General features: G+C 36.5%; 1 protein-coding gene and 1 pseudogene across 7 annotated transcripts in view; one reads left to right on the top strand and one right to left on the bottom strand.

Annotated features, from left to right (window-relative positions):
• Positions 1-23,181, top strand: part of VMP1 (vacuole membrane protein 1) — a 125,672-nt gene that overhangs the window by 49,881 nt on the left and 52,610 nt on the right. For all 7 annotated transcript variants that reach the window (XM_006065431.4, XM_006065433.4, XM_006065432.4 and 4 more), the window contains one exon: positions 9,015-9,146. In XM_006065431.4, coding sequence (XP_006065493.1) covers positions 9,015-9,146 — 132 coding nt within the window. The remainder of the gene's footprint in view (positions 1-9,014; positions 9,147-23,181) is intronic.
• Positions 19,850-20,595, bottom strand: LOC102393746 (annotated as a pseudogene).

The following is a 23,181-nucleotide window of genomic DNA, read 5'->3' as shown; positions in this document are numbered from 1 at the left end:
AGAGGCTCCTCTGTCCATGGGATTTCCAAGCAAGAATACTGGAATGGGTTGCCATTTCCTTCTCCAGGGGATCTTCCTGGGATCAAACCCATATCTCCTACATTGGCAGGGGAATTCTTTACCATTGAGGCACCAGGGAATCCCAGGGAAAACTGAATATCCACTTGCAAAAGAGAAAGATTGGATCCTTACCTTATACCATATGTAAAAATTAACTCAAAATTCATCAAAGACCTAAACTTGAGTTCAAACTCTAAGATGCTTAGAAGAAAATATAGAGACAAATCTGCATAATGATTGGCAGTGGTTTCTTAAATAAGACACTGAAAGTAGAGGCCACAAAAGAAAGAAAATACATAAATTGAACTTTGCTAAAATTAAACCTCTTGTACATCAAAGGATACAGTATCAAGAGAGTGAAAAGAGAACCCACAAAAAGGAAGAAAATGTTTATAAGTCATATATCAGATAAGGATTTAATATTCAGGATGTTTAAAGAACTATGCAACTCAACAATAAAAAGACTAACAACCCAATTAAAAAATGAGCAAAGAACTGGAATAAACACTTCTCCAAGGAAAAGATACAAATGGCCAGTAAGTTCACGAATTCTCAACATCAGTAGTTTTTGGGGAAGTACAAATCCAACCATAAGGGAATACCTCTTCGCACCTATTAGGATGGCTATTATTCTTTTAAAAAGAGTAATGAGTATTGGTAAAGATGTGGGGAAATTGGAAAACTCCTAGGTTGCTGGTGGGAATGTAAAATGATTCAGCTGCTATGAAAAAGAGTTTGGTAGTTTCTCAAAAATGTAAACATAGAATTACTCTGTGACCCTCTTCTAATGTAAATACCCAAAAGAACTGAAAACCAGGACTCAAATATAAGTATAGAAACTTCCAGTTCACTGTTAAGCAACATTATTCATATTATCAGAAAGGAGGAAATAACCCCAAGTACCCTCAATAGATGAATGGATAAACAAAGTGTAGTATATACACAGAATATTACTCAGCCATAAAAAGCAATGAGGTTTTTATACACGCTACAATGTAGATGAACCTTGAAAACATGGTAAATAAAATAATCTAGACCTAGAAAGATACTGTATGATTCCACTTAAATCAACTATCAAGATAATTCAAATTTGTTAATAAAGACAAAAAATAGATTTGGAGGGACTTCATTTGTGGTCCAGTGGTTAAGAATCCACCTGCCAATGCAAGGGATGTGGGTTTGATCCCTGGCCTAGGAAGATCCCATGCGCCATGGAGTGACCTAAGCCGACGTGCCGCAACAACTGAGCGCGCGTGCTGCAACTGCTGGAGCCCACGCGCCTGGATCCGTGCCCTTAGATGAGAGAGACCGCTGCAACAGAGAGTAAGCTCTGCTTGCCGCAGCTGTAGAAGGCCCGTGCACAGCAACGAAGACCCAGCGCAGCCAAAAATTAAATACATATTAATACTTAGTTAATTTAAAAATAAATAAGCTCCGTGAAGCAGTAGATTTTTTTTTTTTTAAAGTAGATTTGAGATTACCAGCATTGTGGGGAATGAGAAGTTAATGCTTAATGGGGTAACAGTTTCCATTTGGGTGAAGAAAAATACTGGAAATATTTTTTATATTTTATCCTTTCATAAAATTGATCTCATTTGTGTTCACATCCATATTTTTTATTTCATTATAAATATAGTAAATCAGTAAAATCCTTGAAATATGTACTTCCAGTTATAAAAATCAGCGTTAACCTCAGTTTAAGTCTGTTCATATAAGTCTTTGGAGCCCATTACAATGAATTGTTTGGTGTTGCTGATCAGTGGGTTACCTTTTTTCAGTTTGTATCTTTCTGATACTTCACAATTTGTCTGTATCACTAGTGTTCAGTTCAGTTCAGTTGCCCAGTTGTGTCAGATTCTTTACGATCCCTGTCCATCATCAACTCCCCGAGCTTGCTCAAACGCATGTCCATTGATTTGGTGATGCCATCCAACCATCTCATTCTGTCATCCCCTTCTCCTCCCACCTTCAATCTTTCCGAACATCAGGGTCTTTTCTAGTGAGTCAGTTCTTCGCATCAGGTGGACAAAGGATTGGAGTTTTCAGCTTCAGCATCAGTCCTTCCAAAAAATATTCAGGACTGATCTCCTTTAGGATGGATTGGTTGGATCTCCTTGTGGTCCAAGGGACTCGCAAGAGTCTTCTCCAACACCACAGTTCAAAAGCATCAATTCTTTGGCACTCGCTTTCTTTATAGTCCAACTCGCACATCATACATGACTACTGGAAAAACCATAGCTTTGACTAGAGGACCTTTGTTGGCAAAGCAATGTCTCTGCTTTTTAATATGCTAAGTTGGTCATAACTTTCCTTCCATGGAGCAAACATCTTTTAATTTCATGGCTGCAATCACCATCTGCAGTGATTTTGGAACCCCCAAAATAAAGTCTGTCACAGTTTCCATTCTTTCCCCACCTATTTCCCTTGAAGTGATGGGACCAGATGCCATGATCTTCTTTTTCTGAAAGTTGAGTTTTAAGCCAACTTTTTCACTCTCCTCTTTCACTTTCATCAAGAGGCTCTTTAGTTCTTCTTTGCTTTCTGCCATAAGGGTGATGTCATCTGCATATCTGAGGTTATTGATGTTTCTTTGATTCCAGATTGTGCTTCATCCAGTCCAGCATTTCGCATGATGTACTATGCATATAAGTTCAGCAAGCAGGGTGACAGTTATGTATACAGGCTTGACGAACTCCTTTCCCGATTTGGAACCAGTCTGTTGTTCCATGTCCAGTTCTAACTGTTGCTTCTTGACTGCATACAGGTTTCTCAGGAAGCAGGTCAGGTGGTCTGATATTCCCATCTCTTTAAGAATTTTCCACAGTTTATTGTGATCCACACAGTCAAAGGCTTTGGCATAGTCAATAAAGCAGAAGTAGTTTTCTGCAACTCTCTTGCTTTTCTAATGATCCATTGGATGTTGGCAATTTTATCTCTGGTTCCTCTGCCTTTTCTAAATCAAGCTTGAACATTTGGAAGTTCATGGTTCACATACTGTTGAAGCCTGGCTTGGAGAATTTTGAGCATTACTTTACTAGCGTGTGAGATGAGTGCAGTTGTGTGGTAGTTTGAACATTCTTTGACATTGCCTTTCTTTGGGATTGGAATGAAAACTGACCTTTTCCAGTCCTGTGGCCACTGCTGAGTTTTCCAAATTTGCTGGCATATTCAGTGCAGCACTTTTAACAGCATCAACTTTTAGGATTTGAAATAGCTTAACTGGAATTCCATCAACTCCATTAGCTTTGTTCATAGTGATGCTTCATCAGACCCACTTGACTTCACATTCCAGGATGACTGACTCTAGGTCAGTGGTCACACCATGGTGATTATCTAGGTTGTGAAGATCTTTTCTGTATAGTTCTTCTGTGTATTTTTGTCACCTCTTTTTAATATCTTCTACTTCTGTTAGGTCCATACCATTTCTGTCCTTTATTGTGCCTATTTTTGCATGAAATGTTACCTTGGTATCTCTAATTTTCTTGAAGAGATCTCTAGTCTTTCCCATTCTATTGTTTTCCTCTGTTTTTTGGCATTGATCACTGAGGAAGGCTTTTTTTCCTTGCTGTTCTTTGGAATTCTGCATTCAAATGGGTATATCTTTCCTTTTCTCCTTTGCCTTTCCTTCTCTTCTTTTCACAGCTATTTGTAAGGCCTCCTCAGACAACCATTTTGCCTTTTTGCATTTCTTTTTCTTAGGGATGATCTTGATCACTGCCTCCAGTACAGTGTCACAAACCTCTCTCTGTAGTTCTTCAAGCACTCGGTCTGTCAGATCTAATCCCTTGAATCTGTTTGTCACTTCCCCTGTATAATCGTAAAGGATTTGATTTAGGTTATACCTGAATGATCTAGTGGTTTTCCCTACTTTGTTCAATTTAAGTCTGAATTTGGCAATAAGGAGTTCATGATCTGAGCCATAGTCAGCTCCTGGTCTTGTTTTTGCTGACTGTATAGAGCGTCTCCATCTTTAGCTGCAAAGAATATAATTAGTCAAACTGATTTCAGTATTCACCATCTGGTGATGTCCATGTGTAGAGTCTTCTCTTGTGTTGTTGGAAGAGGGTGTTTGCTATGACCAGTGCGTACTTTTGGCAAAACTCTATTAGTCTTTGCCCTGCTTCATTCTGTACTCCTTGGCCAAATTTGCCTGTTACTCCAGGTATTTCTTGACTTTCTACTTTTGCATTCCAGTCCCCTATAATGAAAACAACATCTTTTTGGGGTGTTCTAGAAAGTCTTGTAGGTCTTCATAGACCATTCAGCTTCAGCTTCTTCAGCGTTACTGGTTGGGGCATAGACTTGGATTACTGTGATATTGAATGGTTTGCCTTGGAAACGAACAGAGATCATTCTGTCGTTTTTGAGATTGCATCCAAGTACTGCATTTTGGGCTCTTTTATTGACTGTGATGGCTATTTTATTTCTTCTCAGGGATTCTTGCCCCCAGTAGTAGATATAATGGTCATCTGAGTTAAATTCACCCATTCCGTGTAATGCTTCATAAATTTTCTTTTCATTTATTATTTCAAATTCCATTAATAGTTATTAAGCTTCCAAGTATTGGAAAATAAGTGAGTGAAACTTAACATGGAGCTTTATATTCTAATAAGGGAAATAGTTATGGGAAAATGTATGTATGTGTATCGTGGGAAAGTTATATAAGTATTTAAACTAATTGTGATAAGTGCTATGAAGGAGAAATCTACTGCATAATACAAAGTTTTTTTCCTAGTCTGTGACTCAGGGGAAATTTCCATGAAGCAGCAATGTTTCAATGCATATGTAAAGATATGCTCAGTCTCTCAGTCGTACCACTGGCCTGTTACCTCACTTTACTCCTTAAAGATAATAAGGTATAAAGTGAGGAGGTGTAAACTAATTTATTGGTTAATTCATGGTTTTGGTTTTGGGTTTTTTTTTCCTATTGTGGTAAAATATACATAACAGGTTATGTACACAATTTATTGACATTAAGTATACTCACAGTGTTGTATAACCATCATCAATATCTACTTCCAGAACTTGTTTGTCATCCCCAAACAGAAACTCTGCACCAGTTAAACAATAACTCCTTGTTCCCTACTCTCCCCAGCCCCTGGTAATTTTGAACTTTCTGCCTCTGTGAAATTGCCTATTCTTGATACCCCATATAGATGAAATCACGCAGTATCTGTCCATGTCTGGCTTACATCACTTAGCGTAATGTTTTCAAGTTTCCTCTGTGTTGGAGCATATATCAGAACTTCATTCCTTCCTGAACTCATTTTAAAACTGACCTCAAGGGAAACTGGAAGCACATTTTCTTTCTCTTTTTTGTTTGTAAAACAATCTGATAATTTTACTAGAATTGGTATAATTTTTTTAAACATTGCTGTAAAAACCTTAAGTTTCTCAGTGGTTCCAAGTTACCCTCCAAACTTTGGCTTTTAACCTCTGTTTCATGTTTGTAGTAGTTAGAATATTTAATGGAAAAAAGACTTTGTTTTTTAAGATTATTAACACTGATAATACCAAACTACTATAACTTCTGAGTAGTCAGCATATATAAAATATTCTACTCCTAGATTTTTAGCATTAAACTTATAATTCCTAACACAAAAGAGCAAGATGCTTGTAATTTACTTGTGATTCCACTTGACAAAACTTTTTGAAAGTACAAAAATTCAGGATTTTTCTCCTCCTAAAAATCTTTTCATAATATTGACACTCTGGGAAGTTATTGTGTTTCTCTATTGGTTTTGCATATTTTGTGCACATTAAACTCTTCTCCAATTCAAGAAACAGGAACTTCAAGATAATAAATTGATATATAGTCAACAATTTTTAGAAGATTTTCTGAATTATTGCTTGACTAAATACCACTTGTCTTTCTTTTGCAATAAGGAAGCCAGTCATTTCTTCCCCTTAATTAAACTTAGGCTGACAGTTTATAGTGTTCCACAGTTTAGTTTTGTTTTTTTTTATGTTGACTTCGCAAGAATTATAAAATTGTTTTGTAAGAATCATGAAATTATGGGACTTCGGTATCCAACTTCTGTGTTTAGAATATAATGTGTCTTGAGGGGACCTATCTGGAAGACTATATTTCCTTTTTACTTACATGCATAAAAAGTAGAATACTAGCTCCTGATCACCATCTCCTTGCTAATATGGGAAAACATGAACAGAATTATTAAAATGTAACAATGAAAATGATCAACTAAGTATAAAATAGTTTGTAGGTCTTGATTTCATTTCAGTTCATTATTACTTCCTTTTAACTATAGAAAATCTGTTGTAAGTTTGAATGATATGATTGTTTTCAGAACTGTTGAACATTTGAGAAGAAGAGAAGTTCATGTTTTGAATAAAATGTTGCAATTAACTTTTCTTCTTACTTTTTGTCATAAAAAAATTTAAGTACAGGAAGTTATATAATTAATTCAATATACTATTACCCAGCTTTCACTAGTGGCTACCCAGCTTTCACTAGCCAGCTTTCACTTGTGGCTAATACTATTTTATCTAGACCCTTCCTCACTCAACTCACAATTATCTTGAAGCATACTCCAGGTAACATAGCATATTTTATCTGTAAATATTAACCTTAGGACTTAAAAAACATTGTCACACCTAGGAGAATTTACTAGCCTCTTTAAATCTGTTACCCAATTAGAGTTCAAATTTTTTTTTTAATTATTTATTTCATTTTCTTTTCAATATCTTTGATTGGTTGATGAAACTGGATTGTTTGTCAAGTATAGTTTTCCATGGGCTGAATTTTACTGTTTGTATTCCAGTTGGTGTTATTTAAATATATTTCTCTGTTTCCTTAGAATTGATTGCTGGATTGAGAGGCTTGGGGGAAAATTATTTTTTTACAAGAATATACTTTATGGTCTAGTGTATTCTGGACATAGTGCAATAATGTCTGGCTGTCTATCTGTTTATATTAACACCATTATTATATAAGTCCATTATTTTACTGGGGTTTATAAAATGGGGGCATTCCAATTGCATCATTTTTTCTTTGGTTAATGACTGGAATACTTTTGTAAAGAGAAACTTCTCCTTATCATCAATTTGGTTACCCTGAGTTATCTTCCATATAGATAAGACAGGATAAATAATTGACTGTTTCTCTTTATTTACCAGTTTTTAAAATAATTAATTCTCTAACATCCTCGAGAGGAGGCAAAGTTAACTTTTCTTGTTTCAAAGAATATGATTTATGCTTTCTTCCAGTACCTTTCTCTGTGTATGTCTCTCCCCTTCCTCTGTTCTTTAGCTAGGTATTTAACTAGTCTTATTCTTGTGGCACTTAAGTATATTCTTTTGCTCACTCTTGGCTCACATGTAGATAATGCAGTTACACTTGGAGATCGTTGATTTTACACACTGGAGTATAACACTGTGATCACGGGATGCTTGAATTTGGTAATGTTCCTTGAGGATTCTTATCAGGGCATTAGCAGGCAGAGCCATAGGACAGAGCAAACAAAAAGACCTAAAGTTGCTTCTGAAAACTACCAAAGCTTTTTCATTCACTATGACTCAGGGCAGAGAAGGGTGGCTCAAGTTAAGAATTTTCCTGGGTACTATAGGTCTCTTGAATTATTATCTATCCTGTATTTCAGCCATTTAAGTTCAAACCAAGTTCCTGATTCTTTTACCTTTGTTTACCTTTGTTTTCATCCTTATATCCTAAGATGATTGAAAAAAAAAAAAATTCTCTTCAAAAACAAGAATCCACAAAGTGACTGAAACATGAGTCACTCAATGTCCTGAGGAAATCAACATTTTTCCTGTGGTGAAAATTTATCCATCCTAATGTTGAGATTTCAGGGGGCTTCCTGACCACAGTTTGTTAACTCTGCACACACACACAAAAAAATTTGCTACTGGGATTAAAGTAACATCCTAAATACAAGAAGATTTCCTAGAAAATATATATCTAAGAGCTATACTAGCGAGTGCTCATTAGCAAATCATTTGAAAAAGGTAGGAAGACTGACAAAAATAACCGTGTATGAATATATATTTATGTATAAATTTTTAAAAATAAGGGGTTATAACAAAACAATTTCAGATAAAACTAGTGGTTGCTAGTCAGGAGAGGGAAGAGGGGAAGGAGGGAGCAAGATAGCCATAGGGGATTAAGAGGTACAAACTATTGTGTATAAAATAAATAAGCTACAAGAAAAATAGGCCATAGGGGGATGGCTATGCCCAGGTTTATTGAGAGTTGTGTGGTTGGTGTAAATGAGTGAGGCAGTAGGCCCAGTAGATTCGTTGATCCAATGAATAGGATTAAGGACATTAGTATTAGTGTCCATGTTTGTCCTTTGGTGTTGTGGATTCCCTTTATTTGTTTTGATACAAGTTGAAGTTTTCATTGTTGAAGGAGATGAGGCGGTTGTTTACTAGTCTGATGTGGGGAATAATAAGCTAGGAAATAGGACGATAAGAGTAACGAGGGGGAGGCCTAGTATTATAGGGGTAATGAAAGAGTCAAATAATAATAACTTTAAAATAACTTTAAATATAATCTATAAAAATTTTGAATCACTGTGTTTTACACTTGAAACTAAATTTACAAATCAGCTATACTTCAGAAGTCTAGAAAACTGTGAGCTATTTCTAGAATTAATAAAATGAAAAGAGATGTAAAAATAAGAGCAGAGGATATAAGTAGAGATGCTGGAGAACTAACTAACATTCATTTACAATCTGCAGTGTACCCAGGATTGCCTGAGAATTCAATGTATGCTATGTGGCCAAGCATTGTGTAGATCCGTATTAATTAAGGTCAGGATTCAAACTCATGTCCTCCTGATCATGTAGCATGTCTTTTCCTTCCTAATATATACATCTTAACATGCTTTTGGTGATATTGAAAATTAAAGATTTAATCTGCTTTGCATCACTGTGTTGAGAAAATCTCATGTAAATGTTTTGTTCTTTTTATGTAGGGTATTGGTACAGCAATTGGAGAGCTACCTCCATATTTCATGGCCAGGGCAGCTCGCCTCTCAGGTGCTGAACCAGATGATGAAGAGTATCAGGAATTTGAAGAAATGCTGGAACATGCAGAGACTGCACAAGTAAGATCAGTGGGGGGGAAATAGCTAATTATCTCATAAACAGGTTATGATTAAGGTAAAATTTTTAATAGTTTCTCCAAATAAGAAAACTGCCAGTGTAAAAAAAAAAAAATCATACATGGTTTAGTGTAAAATATTTAGAAAAGCTGAATCATAAAAAATAATTATAGAGACTTGCCTGGTGGTCCAGTGATTAAGACTCTGCCTTAAAAGGCAAGGGATGCAGGTTCAATCCCTGGTAGGGGAGCTCAGATCTCACATGCTGAGGAGGGCAGCAACCAAGCCTGTGCACTACAACCAGGAAAAGCCCGGTGCTGCAATGAAGACCCACCACAGCCCAAAAAAAATGATTATAATCATGATCTTAGAGAAATAGAGAAAGAGTCAACAAGACAACTCAGACTAAACCAGGATAAATTCATGTAGCCAGTGAGATTAAAGAACTGAAACATTATTATTTGTCCATTATGTGTTTATAAGTCTTACTGAGTAGACCACTGAATAAATAAGGGGGATAAATAGGTGGACCACTTGTGAGCCCAAAACAGTAGAACTGTCTAATTACTTGTTTGAAAAATAATAGTTTACCATGTTTAGAGGAAACTTAATTCCCCAATCAAGAAGGGAGAATTAAGATAAACTTACCCACTGTTGTGGGGGAAAAAGACTGAGGCCTTCGACACCTGAGCAAAAACTATATATAGTTTTTTTGATATATATATCAACCTGTATCTTAGTGTTACTAGGTTGGTGCGGATGTAATTGTGATTTTGGACCTTGAATTTTGAATCATTATAACTAGGCTCAGACACATCATTATTATTCAAAATAGGAACCATTACAATCAACACATTTTTGCCAAGGAGAGATAAGTCTGTTTATTCCTGTAGCATAAAAATCCATGCTTCGGGATTCAGCGAACTCTTGGAAAGCATTTTCTGCCTCCTGCTGGTTGTGGAAGCATTTTCCTGCAGATGCTGAAATGCTTGAAGAAGCGGTAGTCAGTTGCTGAGAGGTCAGGTGAATATAGCTGATGAAGCAAAACTTCATAGCTGATTTTGTAGAAAACTGCAGATCTAGAAATGGTTTATTGTTGTTGTTTAGTCACTAAATTGTGTCCAACTCTTTGTGATATCATGAATTGCAGCATACCAGGCTTCCCTGTCCTTCGCTGTCTCCCTGAGTTTGCTCAGACCTCATATCCATTGAATCAGTGATGCCACCCAACCATCTCATCCTCTGTCACCCCTTCTGCAGTTGTGGATATGTCTGGTGGTGAAAGTAAAGTCCAGTGATTTAAAGAACAGTATTTCATAGGAAGCTGGAATGTTAGGTCCATGAATCAAGGTAAATTGGATGTGGTTAAGCAGGAGATGAAAAGAGTGAGCATTGACATTTTAGGAATCAGTAAACTAAAATGGACGGGAATGGGCAAATTTAATTCAGATGACCATTTTATCTACAGCTGTGGGCAAGAATCCCTTAGAAGAAATGGAGCCCTCATAGTCAACAAGAGTCCAAAATGCAGTAGTTGGATGTAGTCTCAAAAACAACAGAATGATTCAGTTCGTTTCCAAGGCAAACCATTCAACATCACAGTAATCCAAGTCTATGCCCCAACCGCTAATGCTGAAGAAGCAGAACAGTTCTGTAAAGACCTACAAGACTTTCTAGAACTAACACCAAAAAAAGAGGTCCTTTTCATCATGGGGAACTGGAATGCCAAAGTAGAGAAAGTCAAGAGATCCTGGAGTAACAGGCAAGTTTGGCCTTGGAGTACAAAATAAAGCAGGGCAAAGGCTAACAGAAGTTTTCCAAGAGAATACACTGGTCGTAGAAATGGTTAACTTCCCTAATTTTACATGCTTAGAAGTAAGGCTGGAACCAGAACTCAGAATGGCAGCACCGCTAGTAAATTCCATTTACTGAAACAATGTCCATAGATGGTTGAGTATCCCCATTTGTGCTAACTGATACCTCTGTCCTTTGTGACACTAATTATTACATGTCATTTAACATATCAAAACCTTTTATCTATATAAAATCAGCAAGTTGAAGTCAAATCATTTTTTCACTTGTATAGTTTCTTCAGTGTCTTCTTTCTACCAGTTTTGTGAAACTCTTCCAGCATCACTTTCCACTTGGTAACACAAATTAATTTATCAACTCTGTTTTTTTCTTGGGGTCATCACTCTGGATTCCTGCATGCTCCTATTCCAGTCTGTATTTGGTGTTTTTTTTTTTTTTTTTTTTTTTAAAAACCCTCTGCACTATTATTTTTCTCCTGATTTGGATCACTTATCTTCCCCTTTCTTGATTTTGCTGTTTAGTTGCTAAGTCTTGTCCAGCTCTTTTGGGACCTCACTGTCTGTACCAGGCTCCTCTGTCCATGGGATTTCCCAGGCAAGAATACTGGAGTGGGTTACCATTTCCTTCTCCAGGGGATCTTCCCAACCCAGGGATCAAACCTGGGTCTCCTGCATTGCCGGAGAATTCTTTACCACCTGATGTACCAGGGAAGCCCAATGCCATGCTGAGCACTCTCTGTAGTTAGTCTTTTTGGTTGTTTTGGTTTTTTTCTCTAGAAGCTTTTAGATTCATTATCTGAGATAGGGGTCTTTTTTTTTTAATCAGAACTCGAGTTTTATTGTTCTGTTATTTTTTTGGCTGTGCTGGGTGTTCATTGCTGTACATGGGCTTTCTCTTGTTGCAGTGAGCAGGGGCCACTCTCTAGTTTTGCACAGGCTTCTCGTTGCAGAGCACAGGCCGTAGGGCATGCAGGCTTCAGTAGTTGCAGCTCGGGCTCAGTTGCTGTGGTGCATGGGCTTTAGTTGCCCCGCGGCATGTGGAATCTTCCCAGACCAGGGATCAAACCCATGTACCCTGCGTTGTCCTGCATACTCCAACCACCAGGCCTCTAGGGAAGTCTGAGATATGGTCTTTTTAAAATTTATTCTGCTAGGCACTCAGGAAACTTGTCAACCTAGTGTCCTCTAGTTTTGGGAAACTTTCTTGTATTTTTTGTGTGTCAATTTACCATCTTTGGTCTCTACTCTTACTATCTGGAATTTATTATTTTGATAATGGGATCTATATCATATCTTTTTTATTTTTCTTTATAATTTTCCTCCTAATATTTATCTCATTTGACTTTGTATCCAATTTCTTCAACTTTTTTTCTCTAATTTAATATTAAAATGTTTTCCCACTGTCATGTATTTATTTTGAAAAAGCAATATGTATTATACTTCCCCCAAAATGGCTTATCTTTTTGAAGATATTTAGTTTCTTCAAGTTTTCAGTACTCTGGGCATTTTTTTTCCCCCTTTGTCTGTTCTGTTTCCTGTTGGAAGCTTTCCCCAAAGCCTGGTGATCTTCTTTTTCTATTTATATTATATATAAAAATAAAGCACATAAAGCTGAATGGGAACTTTGTATGTTGAGGCCACCTGGTTTATTGGAACCTCTGTGTTCAGTTCCTATCCATCTTTCCTTTGGGATAGTTCAGTTTTTCTAGTGATGGGTCTTCTGTTTTCTTGCCTAGGGATTATAAAGCTTGCTCTTGACATTCTAAAGCTAAGCTGTGGAAGGCAGGTTAGAGATCTTCATGTACTGAGTAGACTTTCACTTAACCTACTTTGTGGTAAGTCTGACAGTGCCTGCACAAACAGGTCCTGAGTCCAGAACCTTTGGTTTTCTGTTTAGAGACCATAGTTGATGTGTTCTTTAGGACTGGGGCAGGAAGTTGTCTCACAGTGCTAAGTATATTTATACTGTCTCCTTGTTTTCAGCCCTGTCCTCATTTCTTCTGTAGTTATGATGATGATCCATTGTGGAGTTCTATAGTACTGATACAAATCACTTTGCTTCTTTTCCGTGTCTTTCACTGCAGGCTCTCAGATACAATATTTTCTTTCCATCTGCCCCTGTCTTAATAATTAATTAATGCTAGTTTCATCAAAGACAGAGTTCAGTGTTTCTGTTTGGGGTTATTATTGAGATAAAAGGTGTTCCAGTTATCTATTGCTGAGAATATAAACCACCCCAATATTTAGTGATTTGAAACAAGAATAGCTTATATTGCTCACAGCTGTGCAATTGGGCAAAATAGCTTGACTGTCAGTTGAAGTATCTACTTCCAAAATGGTTTACTAATATAACTGGTAAGTTGATTCTGGCTGTTGGTTTGCAGTTCATTTGGACTTTTGGTTTAGGACCTCAAGTTATTCTTCATGGGGCTTCTTGGATTTCCTCATGTCATGGCACCTGAGTTCTGGCAAGTGTTCTGAAAGATGCAAATTTTCTTGTGACATAACCTTGGGAATCCTAGTCACTTTGCCACGTTGTGTTGGCACGAAGTAGGTCACTAAAGCCAGCACAGATTGAGAAAGGGAAATTAGACCCACCTGTCCATTCGAGGCGTAAGCAAAGAATTTGCAGTTGTCTTTAATCTCCCCCCGGGGCAAAGGTCTTATTTGGTCATCTTGACATAGAAAGCTTACTATACAACTAGAATTTCTCTAGGAGGGAGAATGAGGTGATAATTGATCTTGACATCATGCAATGTGAGCAATTGTAGAAAAGGAATTTAGACATGGTTCCTAGAAAGAGGGAAGTGATGAGCCTGTCGGATAACAAAAAGTTGTCTCTCCTGTGGCAGGAGGATATACTCATGTGAGAAACTGTAAAGCTTTGTCTTAGAATTAGCCAGTGAAAGCTTATTGAGGCCCACATTGGCTCAATTTTTTTTTCATATTGGCTCAATTTTAAAAATTCTTGTGAGTTTTATTGTGTACAAATGGAATTGCTATTTCCAAAAAGAATGAGTTCCTTGTCTCACTCTATGTGATACCTTTCATGGATCCCTACATAGCAACTCCCTGCCTTGAGGAGAGCATTAGCTGGATGAGGCATTTCATTCTTCACATTTTTTTGATACTTGGGTTGTAAATAATGCATTTTATAAATTTGTCAACTTCCAAAAACTCAGGTCTTCTAGAATTTGATGAAGTAAATCATGCTTCATCTTATTCATGTAATTTGAGCTCTTAAAGACTTTTGCATCTTGAAGACTCTAAATCTTTATCTACCATTAGCATAGTAATCTTTTTCCTTCATCCCTTATGACCATAATTATTTTGATTACTTTTAGAATAGATCTTCTCTAATTCTACTTTGTTTTAAATTGTACACAACACTTCTGATGGTTATAAGGTTTAACTGTTTTTGTCCTATAAAGCCAGTAATTACCATCACTATTTTAGGGTAAACTCCCTAATTTCATACTTGCTTGTATTAAAAAATCAAGTAAACAAAATATATACCTCTGTTTCATGTTCTTTAGTGAGAAATTTGAGCAAGCTCCCAGAGATAAGGGAGGACAGAGGAGCCTGGCATCATGCAGTCCATGGGGTCACAAAGAGTCAGACACATTTAGCGACTGAACAGCATCAGAATTATATACTCTTTATGAACATTTTATTTAAAATTTATATCCCAAATTATAGTTAACATCTAGTTAACTACAGTTAACATCCCATATATAGTTAACATATATAAACTAGAAATAATAAGTAAAATAGTTTAATAAAAGTAATCATCCCTAACAATTTTGTCATCTTCCCTATCAATTTTCTTTTGATTAATTTCATGAGAATCTATCTATAAGGAACTTGAATGAAGTGCCTCAAGACAACCATGATGCAGAAGATTTTTTACCCAATTTGAATAGGAAACACTCAGGAATCTCAGAGCCAATACTAAAACCAGTTTTCTGACTTTGAGATTAGCACTTTGTTTACTGTAAGCCAATATAGCAGCATTTTCGTATAGGTTAAGGCAACAAGAAATGAAGAACTGATTAAAAAATTTTTTTCTTGCTACATTGAATTTTTCTTTTCTTTATTGCCTTTAATGCCTTTTTTAACAGTATCTATTCATTTTGTGACTTTTACTATAGATTTCAATGTATAGGTATATCTATCTCTACATACTTCTCCCCAGGTTAAGATAAGAGGTTTTATGAGGCTTTTCACTTTTTTTTAAATGCTTATTTGTTTGTTTGTTTGTGGCCATGCAGGGTCTGCATTGCTTCGCAGGTTTTTCTCTTGTTGTGTAAAGTGGGGTCTGCTCTCTGGTTGTGGTAAAAAGCTTCTCATGCCCGTGGCCTCTCTCGTTGCTGAGCACAGGCTCTAGGGTACAAGGGCTTCAGTAGTTGTGGCTCCTGGGCTCTCAGTACTTGTGGCTCCTGGGCTCTCAGTACTTGTGGTGCATGGGCTTAGCTGCCCTGCAGCGTGTGGGATCTTCCCAGATCAGGGATCAAACCCGCATCTCCTACATTGGCAGGCAGAATCTTTAGCACTGAGCCAGGAGGGAGTCCCAACTTTTATTTATTTTGCGGGTGAAGAATAGTTGGGGCGGGTTGTTGCCAGTTGCCACATTTTATATTGGCTGAGAGTACTAATGTTTTAATTCATGAGTCACTGAAGAGTTTTATAAAATAAGTTTGTCAGATATAAGATTTTCGCTTTTGTTTGTTCTTACTTAACACTGTGGAATATTACTAGATCCAAGGAAGATACTTCAGTTGTTTTCATACACTTTTGGAATACATCCTTGTGTTTGCTTTTTATTTTCACTCTGCAAATAAATTTACAACAATTTTGTCGCTTTATTTCTTAAATCAGTGATGTTGCGAACATTTTTTATGTTTTTAGTAACAAAGTTGTCTTAGGCTCATTCTGTTACTGTTTCCAGGTTTGCATATTTACATACTGTGTTAAGGCTTATAGATTGACACTTTCCAGAAGTATTAAAAAGTGAAAACCCACACACATCTGCTCCCCAAAGTAGGATAATAACCACCATATTCTAGACTATTTTCTTTGTATGGATAACTTTTTTTAATAAAAACTAAAATCATACCATATGTATTAGTCTTAGGTACTTTTTCAACATATATATCATAACACATTTAATACTGATCTTTAAAATTGTGTTCTTATTCAGTTCAGTTCAGTCGCTCAGTGGTGTCCGACTCTTTGCGACCCATGAATCCCAGCACGCCAGGCCTCCCTGTCCATCACCAACTCCCAGAGTTCACCCAGACTCATGTCCATCGAGTCGGTGATGCCATCCAGCCATCTCATCCTCTGTCGTCCCCTTCTCCTCCTGCCCCCAATCCCTCCCAGCATCAGAGTCTTTTCCAATGAGTCAACTCGTCACATGAGGTGGCCAAAGTACTGGAGTTTCAGCTTTAGCATCATACCTTCCAAAGAAATCCCAGGGCTGATCTCCTTCAGAATAGACTGGTTGGATCTCCTTGCAGTCCAAGGGACTCTCAAGAGTCTTCTCCAACACCACAGTTCAAAAGCATCAATTCTTCGGTGCTCAGCCTTCTTCACAGTCCAACTCTCACATCCATACATGACCACAGGAAAAACCATAGCCTTGACTAGATGGACCTTTGTTGGCAAAGTAATGTCTCTGCTTTTGAATATGCTATCTAGGTTGGTCATAACTTTCCTTCCAAGGAGTAAGCATCTTTTAATTTCATGTCTGCAGTCACCATCTGCAGTGATTTTGGAGCCCCAAAAAATAAAGTCTGACACTTTTTCCACTGCTTCCCCCTCTCTTTCCCATGAGGTGATGGGACCAGATGCCATGATCTTCGTTTCTGAATGTTGAGCTTTAAGCCTACTTTTTCACTCTCCACTTTCACTTTCCTCAAGAGGCTTTTGAGTTCCTCTTCACTTTCTGCCGTAAGGGTGGTGTCATCTGCATATCTGAGGTTATTGATATTTCTCCGGCAATCTTGATTCTAGCTTGTGCTTCTTCCAGTCCAGCGTTTCTCATGATGTACTCTGCATAGAAGTTAAATAAGCAGGGTGACAATATACAACCTTGACGTACTCCTTTTCCTATTTGGAACCAGTCTGTTGTTCCATGTCCAGTTCTAACTGTTGCTTCCTGACCTGCATACAAATTTCTCAAGAGGCAGATCAGGTGGTCTGGTATTCCCATCTCTTTCAGAGTTTTCTACAGTTTATTGTGGTCCACATAGTCAAAGGCTTTGGCATAGTCAATAAAGCAGAAATAGATGTTTTTCTGGAACTCTCTTGCTTTTTCCATGATCCAGCGGATGTTGGCAATTTGATCTCTGGTTCCTCTGCCTTTTCTAAAAGCAGCTTGAACATCAGGAAGTTCACGGTTCACATATTGCTGAAGCCTGGCTTGGAGTGTTCTTATTACAAAGTGATTATATACAACTTATTGTAGAAAATTGATATTTGTATACTTTCAAAAAATCTTTTCATCCTTCATTCTTTTTCCTGTAAATATTTGTAAGTGAATTGTATTCTATCTATTATTTTGACTTGTTTTGAAAATAAAAACATAATGAACATTTTTCAGTGTCATCAACTATTTTCTACATCTTTGGTTTTTTTTAATAATTTTCTTTTTGACTGCAAAGTATGTTTATTGTATAAAATTTTGAAACTACAGAAAAACAAAAAAAGGAAAAAACACCTTCATCTAGTTTACCCCTTTTTTTTACCCTTTTTTTTTTTTAGTTTACCCTTTTTTTTTGTTTTTAGTGCATTTTTCATTTTCCTATTGATGGACATTTTTAAGGTGATTCTTTTTGTCATATGCTTCCTGTAATTTTTCCTTATTGTTTATTGTGTGTTTTACCATGTTTTGCTTTTTAGATAAGGAAGTTTACATTTTATCTTTATTCCATTACCTTAGATGTTTCCTTTTAGAGTTACGCGTAAAATTACCTTCCTGAACCCTTATGATTATGATATTCTGGTGCATTTCCTTTTAGTCCTTTTATGGTTTTATTCTTTTACATTTAAATCTTTTATGTATTAAAATATTTTTACCTATCATATAATACAGAAATCTAAATTTCTCTTTTTCAAGTCATTACCTATTTGTGTATTGTTCTGACACAGTTGTCCCAGTGATTTTAACATGATAGTTTTCTCTTAGATTTTGTTGTTATAAATTGAATATTATATTTTTGTAGATAGTTATTAATGGTATATAAAAATATTTTTATTTGGTAATCTATAATCCTAACATCTTTTTAGCTATAGTTTATCGATTGGGATTTGAAAGTTTTTATAGTAATCAGTTTCATAAAGATGCAAAATTTTGTCTGACTTTGGTGCTGGAATTTCCTCATAGATGGTGTTCTGTAGAACTCCCAACTTGACAAGGTCAATAAAATAGTAAAAAGTTGGATCAATTTTAGCTAGAACAGCAAATTAGGTAAAATAGCAAATTAAGTAAAATGACATGAGGTGGGAAATGTGTTTTTTATTTTTGAAGGTAAAGCCCTGTGGTAGAATTGAGTTTATCAGCAGGAAGAGTGAAAAAAAAGCCTTGGCTGTCGTTGCCTTACCATGTGCTCTCCACCTCTGTTAAAGGATGTAGATGCTTTTATAGGAAATTGTTTCTAGGTAACAATTTTAAAGCTAAGTATTTACCTAAATTCCAGTTTGGACTGATGGTTGGATTTTGTTCTATAGGTATTTAGGGGAGGAAAAAAAGATTATTAATGCATTTATTTAAATTCTGATTCTTTATGGTACCTACTTTATTTTTGTGACACAAGAGCGAGATTAGGCAGTGTTTTTCCACTAAGCTGACTTCCTTTTGCCCTTGGCTTCCTATCATGTTTTTACTAGATGTCTCTGGGAGGTAGACATGAATGAATGTAGCTTCCTATGACCTTGAACAATTCTAGCATCATTTATGAAAGTTAGGTCTAGAGACCTGTTTATGTGCCTTGTGAACTATTTCATGCAAGATTTAATTATTCTCTTTATGATTTTTTTCTCCTTTGTTCTGTTAATGATATCACCATCCTCATAGTCACTTGGAGTCAAAATCTAAGTCTCTGATGCCAGCCTCACCTCCCATATCCAGTATCGTTCAAGGCCTGTTGATTCTACTTATTGCCACAGTATCTTCAAATCTCTCCTCTCTTTTCCCTTACTACTGCTGGTTCATGCCTTTATCACCTTTCCCCTGAACATTTCTAGTGACTCTCTAATAGATCTCCTCTTCCAGCCCTGTTTCCCCCAGTCTGTTTCCAAATAAAGCAGCAAAAATAATTTTCTGAAAAATACCTCTGGTCGTGAAACATTGCTGCTCAAAAATCTTCCTGTTCAGGTTGTAGTCTGACCCAACTCGTAAGAAAGCCTCAGGATTCTGAGAAAGGGGGTGATCCTTACCTCAGTCACATCCTGCTGCAAGGCTGTCCAGGCCAGCTTTTCCCGGATCAGCCCAAAGTTGTGAATTTTCTCCCTAAACAGTATAATTAGCAGCATTATCCACCTGGAAGAGGGCACGTGTTTAAAAAAGAAAAAATCTTCCCATTCCCTGGAAATCATCTCTTGCTATATTTTTCTTATGTCACTTTCTGCCTTCTTTTAGAACTACTTTTAGGCTTTTCTCTTCTTACCCAGGAGCTTATAAGTTCCATGAGAGAAGACCACAAAAGAAGTATTTTTGGCAGCCCCTGCATGGTCTTGCACATACTACTCAAGTGGTAGATTCTTTGAATGAACTGGAAATATCAGTTAAGAGAGAAAATGTACAGTTACATGAAACATGTTCATTTAATATTCATACTTTTTTATTAGCATCACAAATAAGATTTTTTATTGTCACTCTTACAAGTCCGAATTTTATACAGATTTCTAGACTGGTAACTGATATCCATCAGCTTGTTCAACTTTAGTCCCTGTCTCTTTCCCAGTTGCTTTTCCAAAATTACTACCTTCATCATGAAACATGAGTTTTCTCAATTCAAACTTGGGAAAAAAGCAATTTTACTTTTCTAACAAAGACATCATAGAGCAGATAAATAGATTGGCAAGCGTTTTCCATGTCTTTTCCAAAACTGTCTGGACTCAGTTTATTGACAGTTTCTTTCAGGTCATCCTCTGGTTTTGGCAGATCCGTTGGTGCTGAGTGTGAGGTTTTCCAAGTCTGGTTGTTTACTGCTTTTCAGTAAAACCAACAGAGCCTAAATGAAGCTCATCACGATTGGTAATCTTGACATCAACACGAACTTTACTCATGGGCTGCCGTTTTTTGACCATGGAACACATTTTGTCACAAGCAGGACCTGTGCCATGAAAATCAGCCAATTTTTGCCCTGAACATCCTCAGTAATTAGCTTGAATTTTCTAAATGCAACTTCATCATTTTGCAGATTAGCTAAGCTCACTTCAGAAACATGACCCTTGCTGTCCAATGTGATTTTGGTTCCTTGAGTTCTCATGACCAGTTTTTCCAATATTTTTATGTTGGACATAGTTGGTGCTTTCTCACATCATTCCAGTTTTTCTTAGAACATGGATCAACCACTTTTCCTCTAGTCTCCCTTTTTGCTACCTTTTGTAAGGTGCTTAATCTGGCAAACTGCCATGTGGCTGCTCAGTCAAAAGGGAGCGTTTAATCTTATTCCACCACAAAATAAAATATAAAATATTTTCAACACAGAAATCCTCTTACGTAAAAAAGATTTAATTGTTTTCCATCTTTGAGTTTAATAATCATCTGATTACAAAGCACTATAGAATTTAAAGAATCTTTCATTAAAAAAAAAAGTTTATCTGAGCACTTCCCTGGTGGTCCAGTTAAGCCTCCATACTTGCACCTCAGTGGGGCATGAATTTGATTCCTGGTTAAAGAAGTTTCACTTGCCTCGTGGTGCAGCCAAAAAAAGTCATATGAAAGCAAGAGTTGCAGATGATATAGTAGACATCATTAAGTTAGATGACATAATTTTTAATTCACATTTAGTAAAACAAAGCTTGTAAAGTTCTGTGCTTTAGGGGAAAAAATGAAGGTTATTGTGGTGACTTGTTTATTCTATAAGCTGCATGACCAAAGGAAAGAAAAATTAAAGACATTGGAATAAAAGAGTTTTAGAAAAAAATAAAGTAACTTATTTGCTTCATGTACCCTAAAAGGTTAGGTCAGCCAGGGTTATTGAAGTAATGGGGAATGGGAACATGGGGGTGATTGTGGTATTTCTGTGTTTAAAACTTACACAATAGGGTAGGAATGTTGTACATATTTATTTAGAAGAATATGCTTTGAATAAGTTTGCTTTCCTAAATGACATCTGTCCAAGTGACCTAGCTACTTGGATTCTTTTTTGCAAGATACTAGGTTGCTGACTGTGAAAGTTACCGTTTCTTATTATTCCTGTCACTATAGAAAATTGAGAATTGAGTTAGAAATAAGAAATTTAAATTTCCTAGAATTTCATCTTTTAAAAGAATACAGTATTCCCCTCCATATTAATCGTGGTTAGCTTGTCTTTTTATTGGGTATAATTCGTGATTCTGTACATCACCTTAGATTAAGTAGTTCCTCAAAAGCTATTTTGTAATTTCTGGATTTTATTTTATTTTAAGGGAGCTTTTCTTAGCTTCTGTTTAGGACAGCAGTATTTAAATTAATTAATACTTGCCACTTACACTTAGTCTGATTTATTGAAACTGAGTCCCCAAGTTAAGTTTAAGTACTGATAACTTTGACTAGTGTGTATTGAATATATTTGAGGCTAAAAATACCCTTTTTTGACTTAATAAGATCTATATCCTATTCAGAAATTTCAGGTTATTTACATTATTTTATTTAGTGAAAACACATAACTTAAGAACCAAAAAAGTTTATCAGTTGTACTGTTCTCTTTTTTTATATTGAAGTATAGTTGATTTACAGTGTCTCAGTCTACAGCAAAGTGATTTAGTTTTGTGTGTGTGTGTGTTTTAGATTCTTTTCCATTGTAGGTCATTACAAGATACTGAGTGTAGTGTAGTCAGTGAACATCCCCTCAAAGCACAAGGTGATAATTAAAGGGGTTTTTAATTTTACTTTTTTTTTGCTAATGATAGAATGTATGTTTGATCATTTGAGGTTAGAGACAATGAGAAAGCATTTAATAATGATTATTTACACACTCACTGAAGGCTTTAACATTCCTGTGATGCCGTTTTTTTGTTAAGCACATTTTCCTATGAAGTGTTTGTAGTTGCACAGACCGTGTCAATGCCTGCTGGTTTTTCCCTCTGTGAAGTGTCTGTTCTTTTATAATATATACCGAGATTTATGAGCGACTTCATGGTGTGGATGATCAGAAACCCACCAGGACTCATTTTCATATAATTTAGTGCCAGTTGAACACTCTGGGTGTCGGTTGTTGCTGGGACCTGTTTTTGACTCTGTTGAACCTTTACTGGCTGTGGTTTGTCTGGCCATCACATGACTTCTCTGAAAATTCCCCCTCCCCTTCATTTCCAGTAAACTGTTTGAGTAGGAGTGAGTCAGAGTGAAACCAGCTTCCCTGTAACCACAGGGCTTGTTAAAGAATTTGTCAACGTGGACTCTAGAGGGTTTGCATTAAGCTTTGCAGTAACTGCTATGGTTTGTGTTGCATCAGGAGTTCCACAGAAAAGCTTCCTGCTTTCAAGATCCCTTGCTTGTTTGCAAAGGGTTAAACTGATCAACTTTACCATAATAAACATGAGAGACACATTAAACCCATTTATTTTATCATTTAAAGGCTGTGTCAAAGCTACCAAGGCTTATTGTAGTTTCTCTTTTCAGAATCAACCAACCACACCCAACAACGTTAAGTTTATGAAAAGGCAGGCCTGCTAGATCTTCTTTCAGAGCTGGCTCATGATTTTACCACTAAGTACCATCAAGATTAAGCAATTCCAAGTGGTCTCTTTTGAAGGATTCTGTTGCAGGATATTGCGACTACTAGCACTGTTAGCTTTGGGTACATAAAGGTCACTTACATTTGGTTCAACAAGAAAAGGTAGCACTTAAAATAGTTATGTAGTTGTAGTTTTTTTAAGCACATGTAGCATAGGTATGGTGGAATTCTTAATGCCTCATTTTATTTGCTTTCTCGGGAAGGTTTCACTTTATTTTGAATTCTTCTCTCTCCATTCCACTCCCAGACTTTTGATCTTTCTTCCTTTTCCGACTCTTC

This window comes from Bubalus bubalis, chromosome 3 (assembly GCF_019923935.1).
Source record: "Bubalus bubalis isolate 160015118507 breed Murrah chromosome 3, NDDB_SH_1, whole genome shotgun sequence".
NCBI classification, from domain to species: domain Eukaryota; kingdom Metazoa; phylum Chordata; class Mammalia; order Artiodactyla; family Bovidae; genus Bubalus; species Bubalus bubalis.
This window is presented reverse-complemented; position numbering and strand designations above follow the sequence as displayed.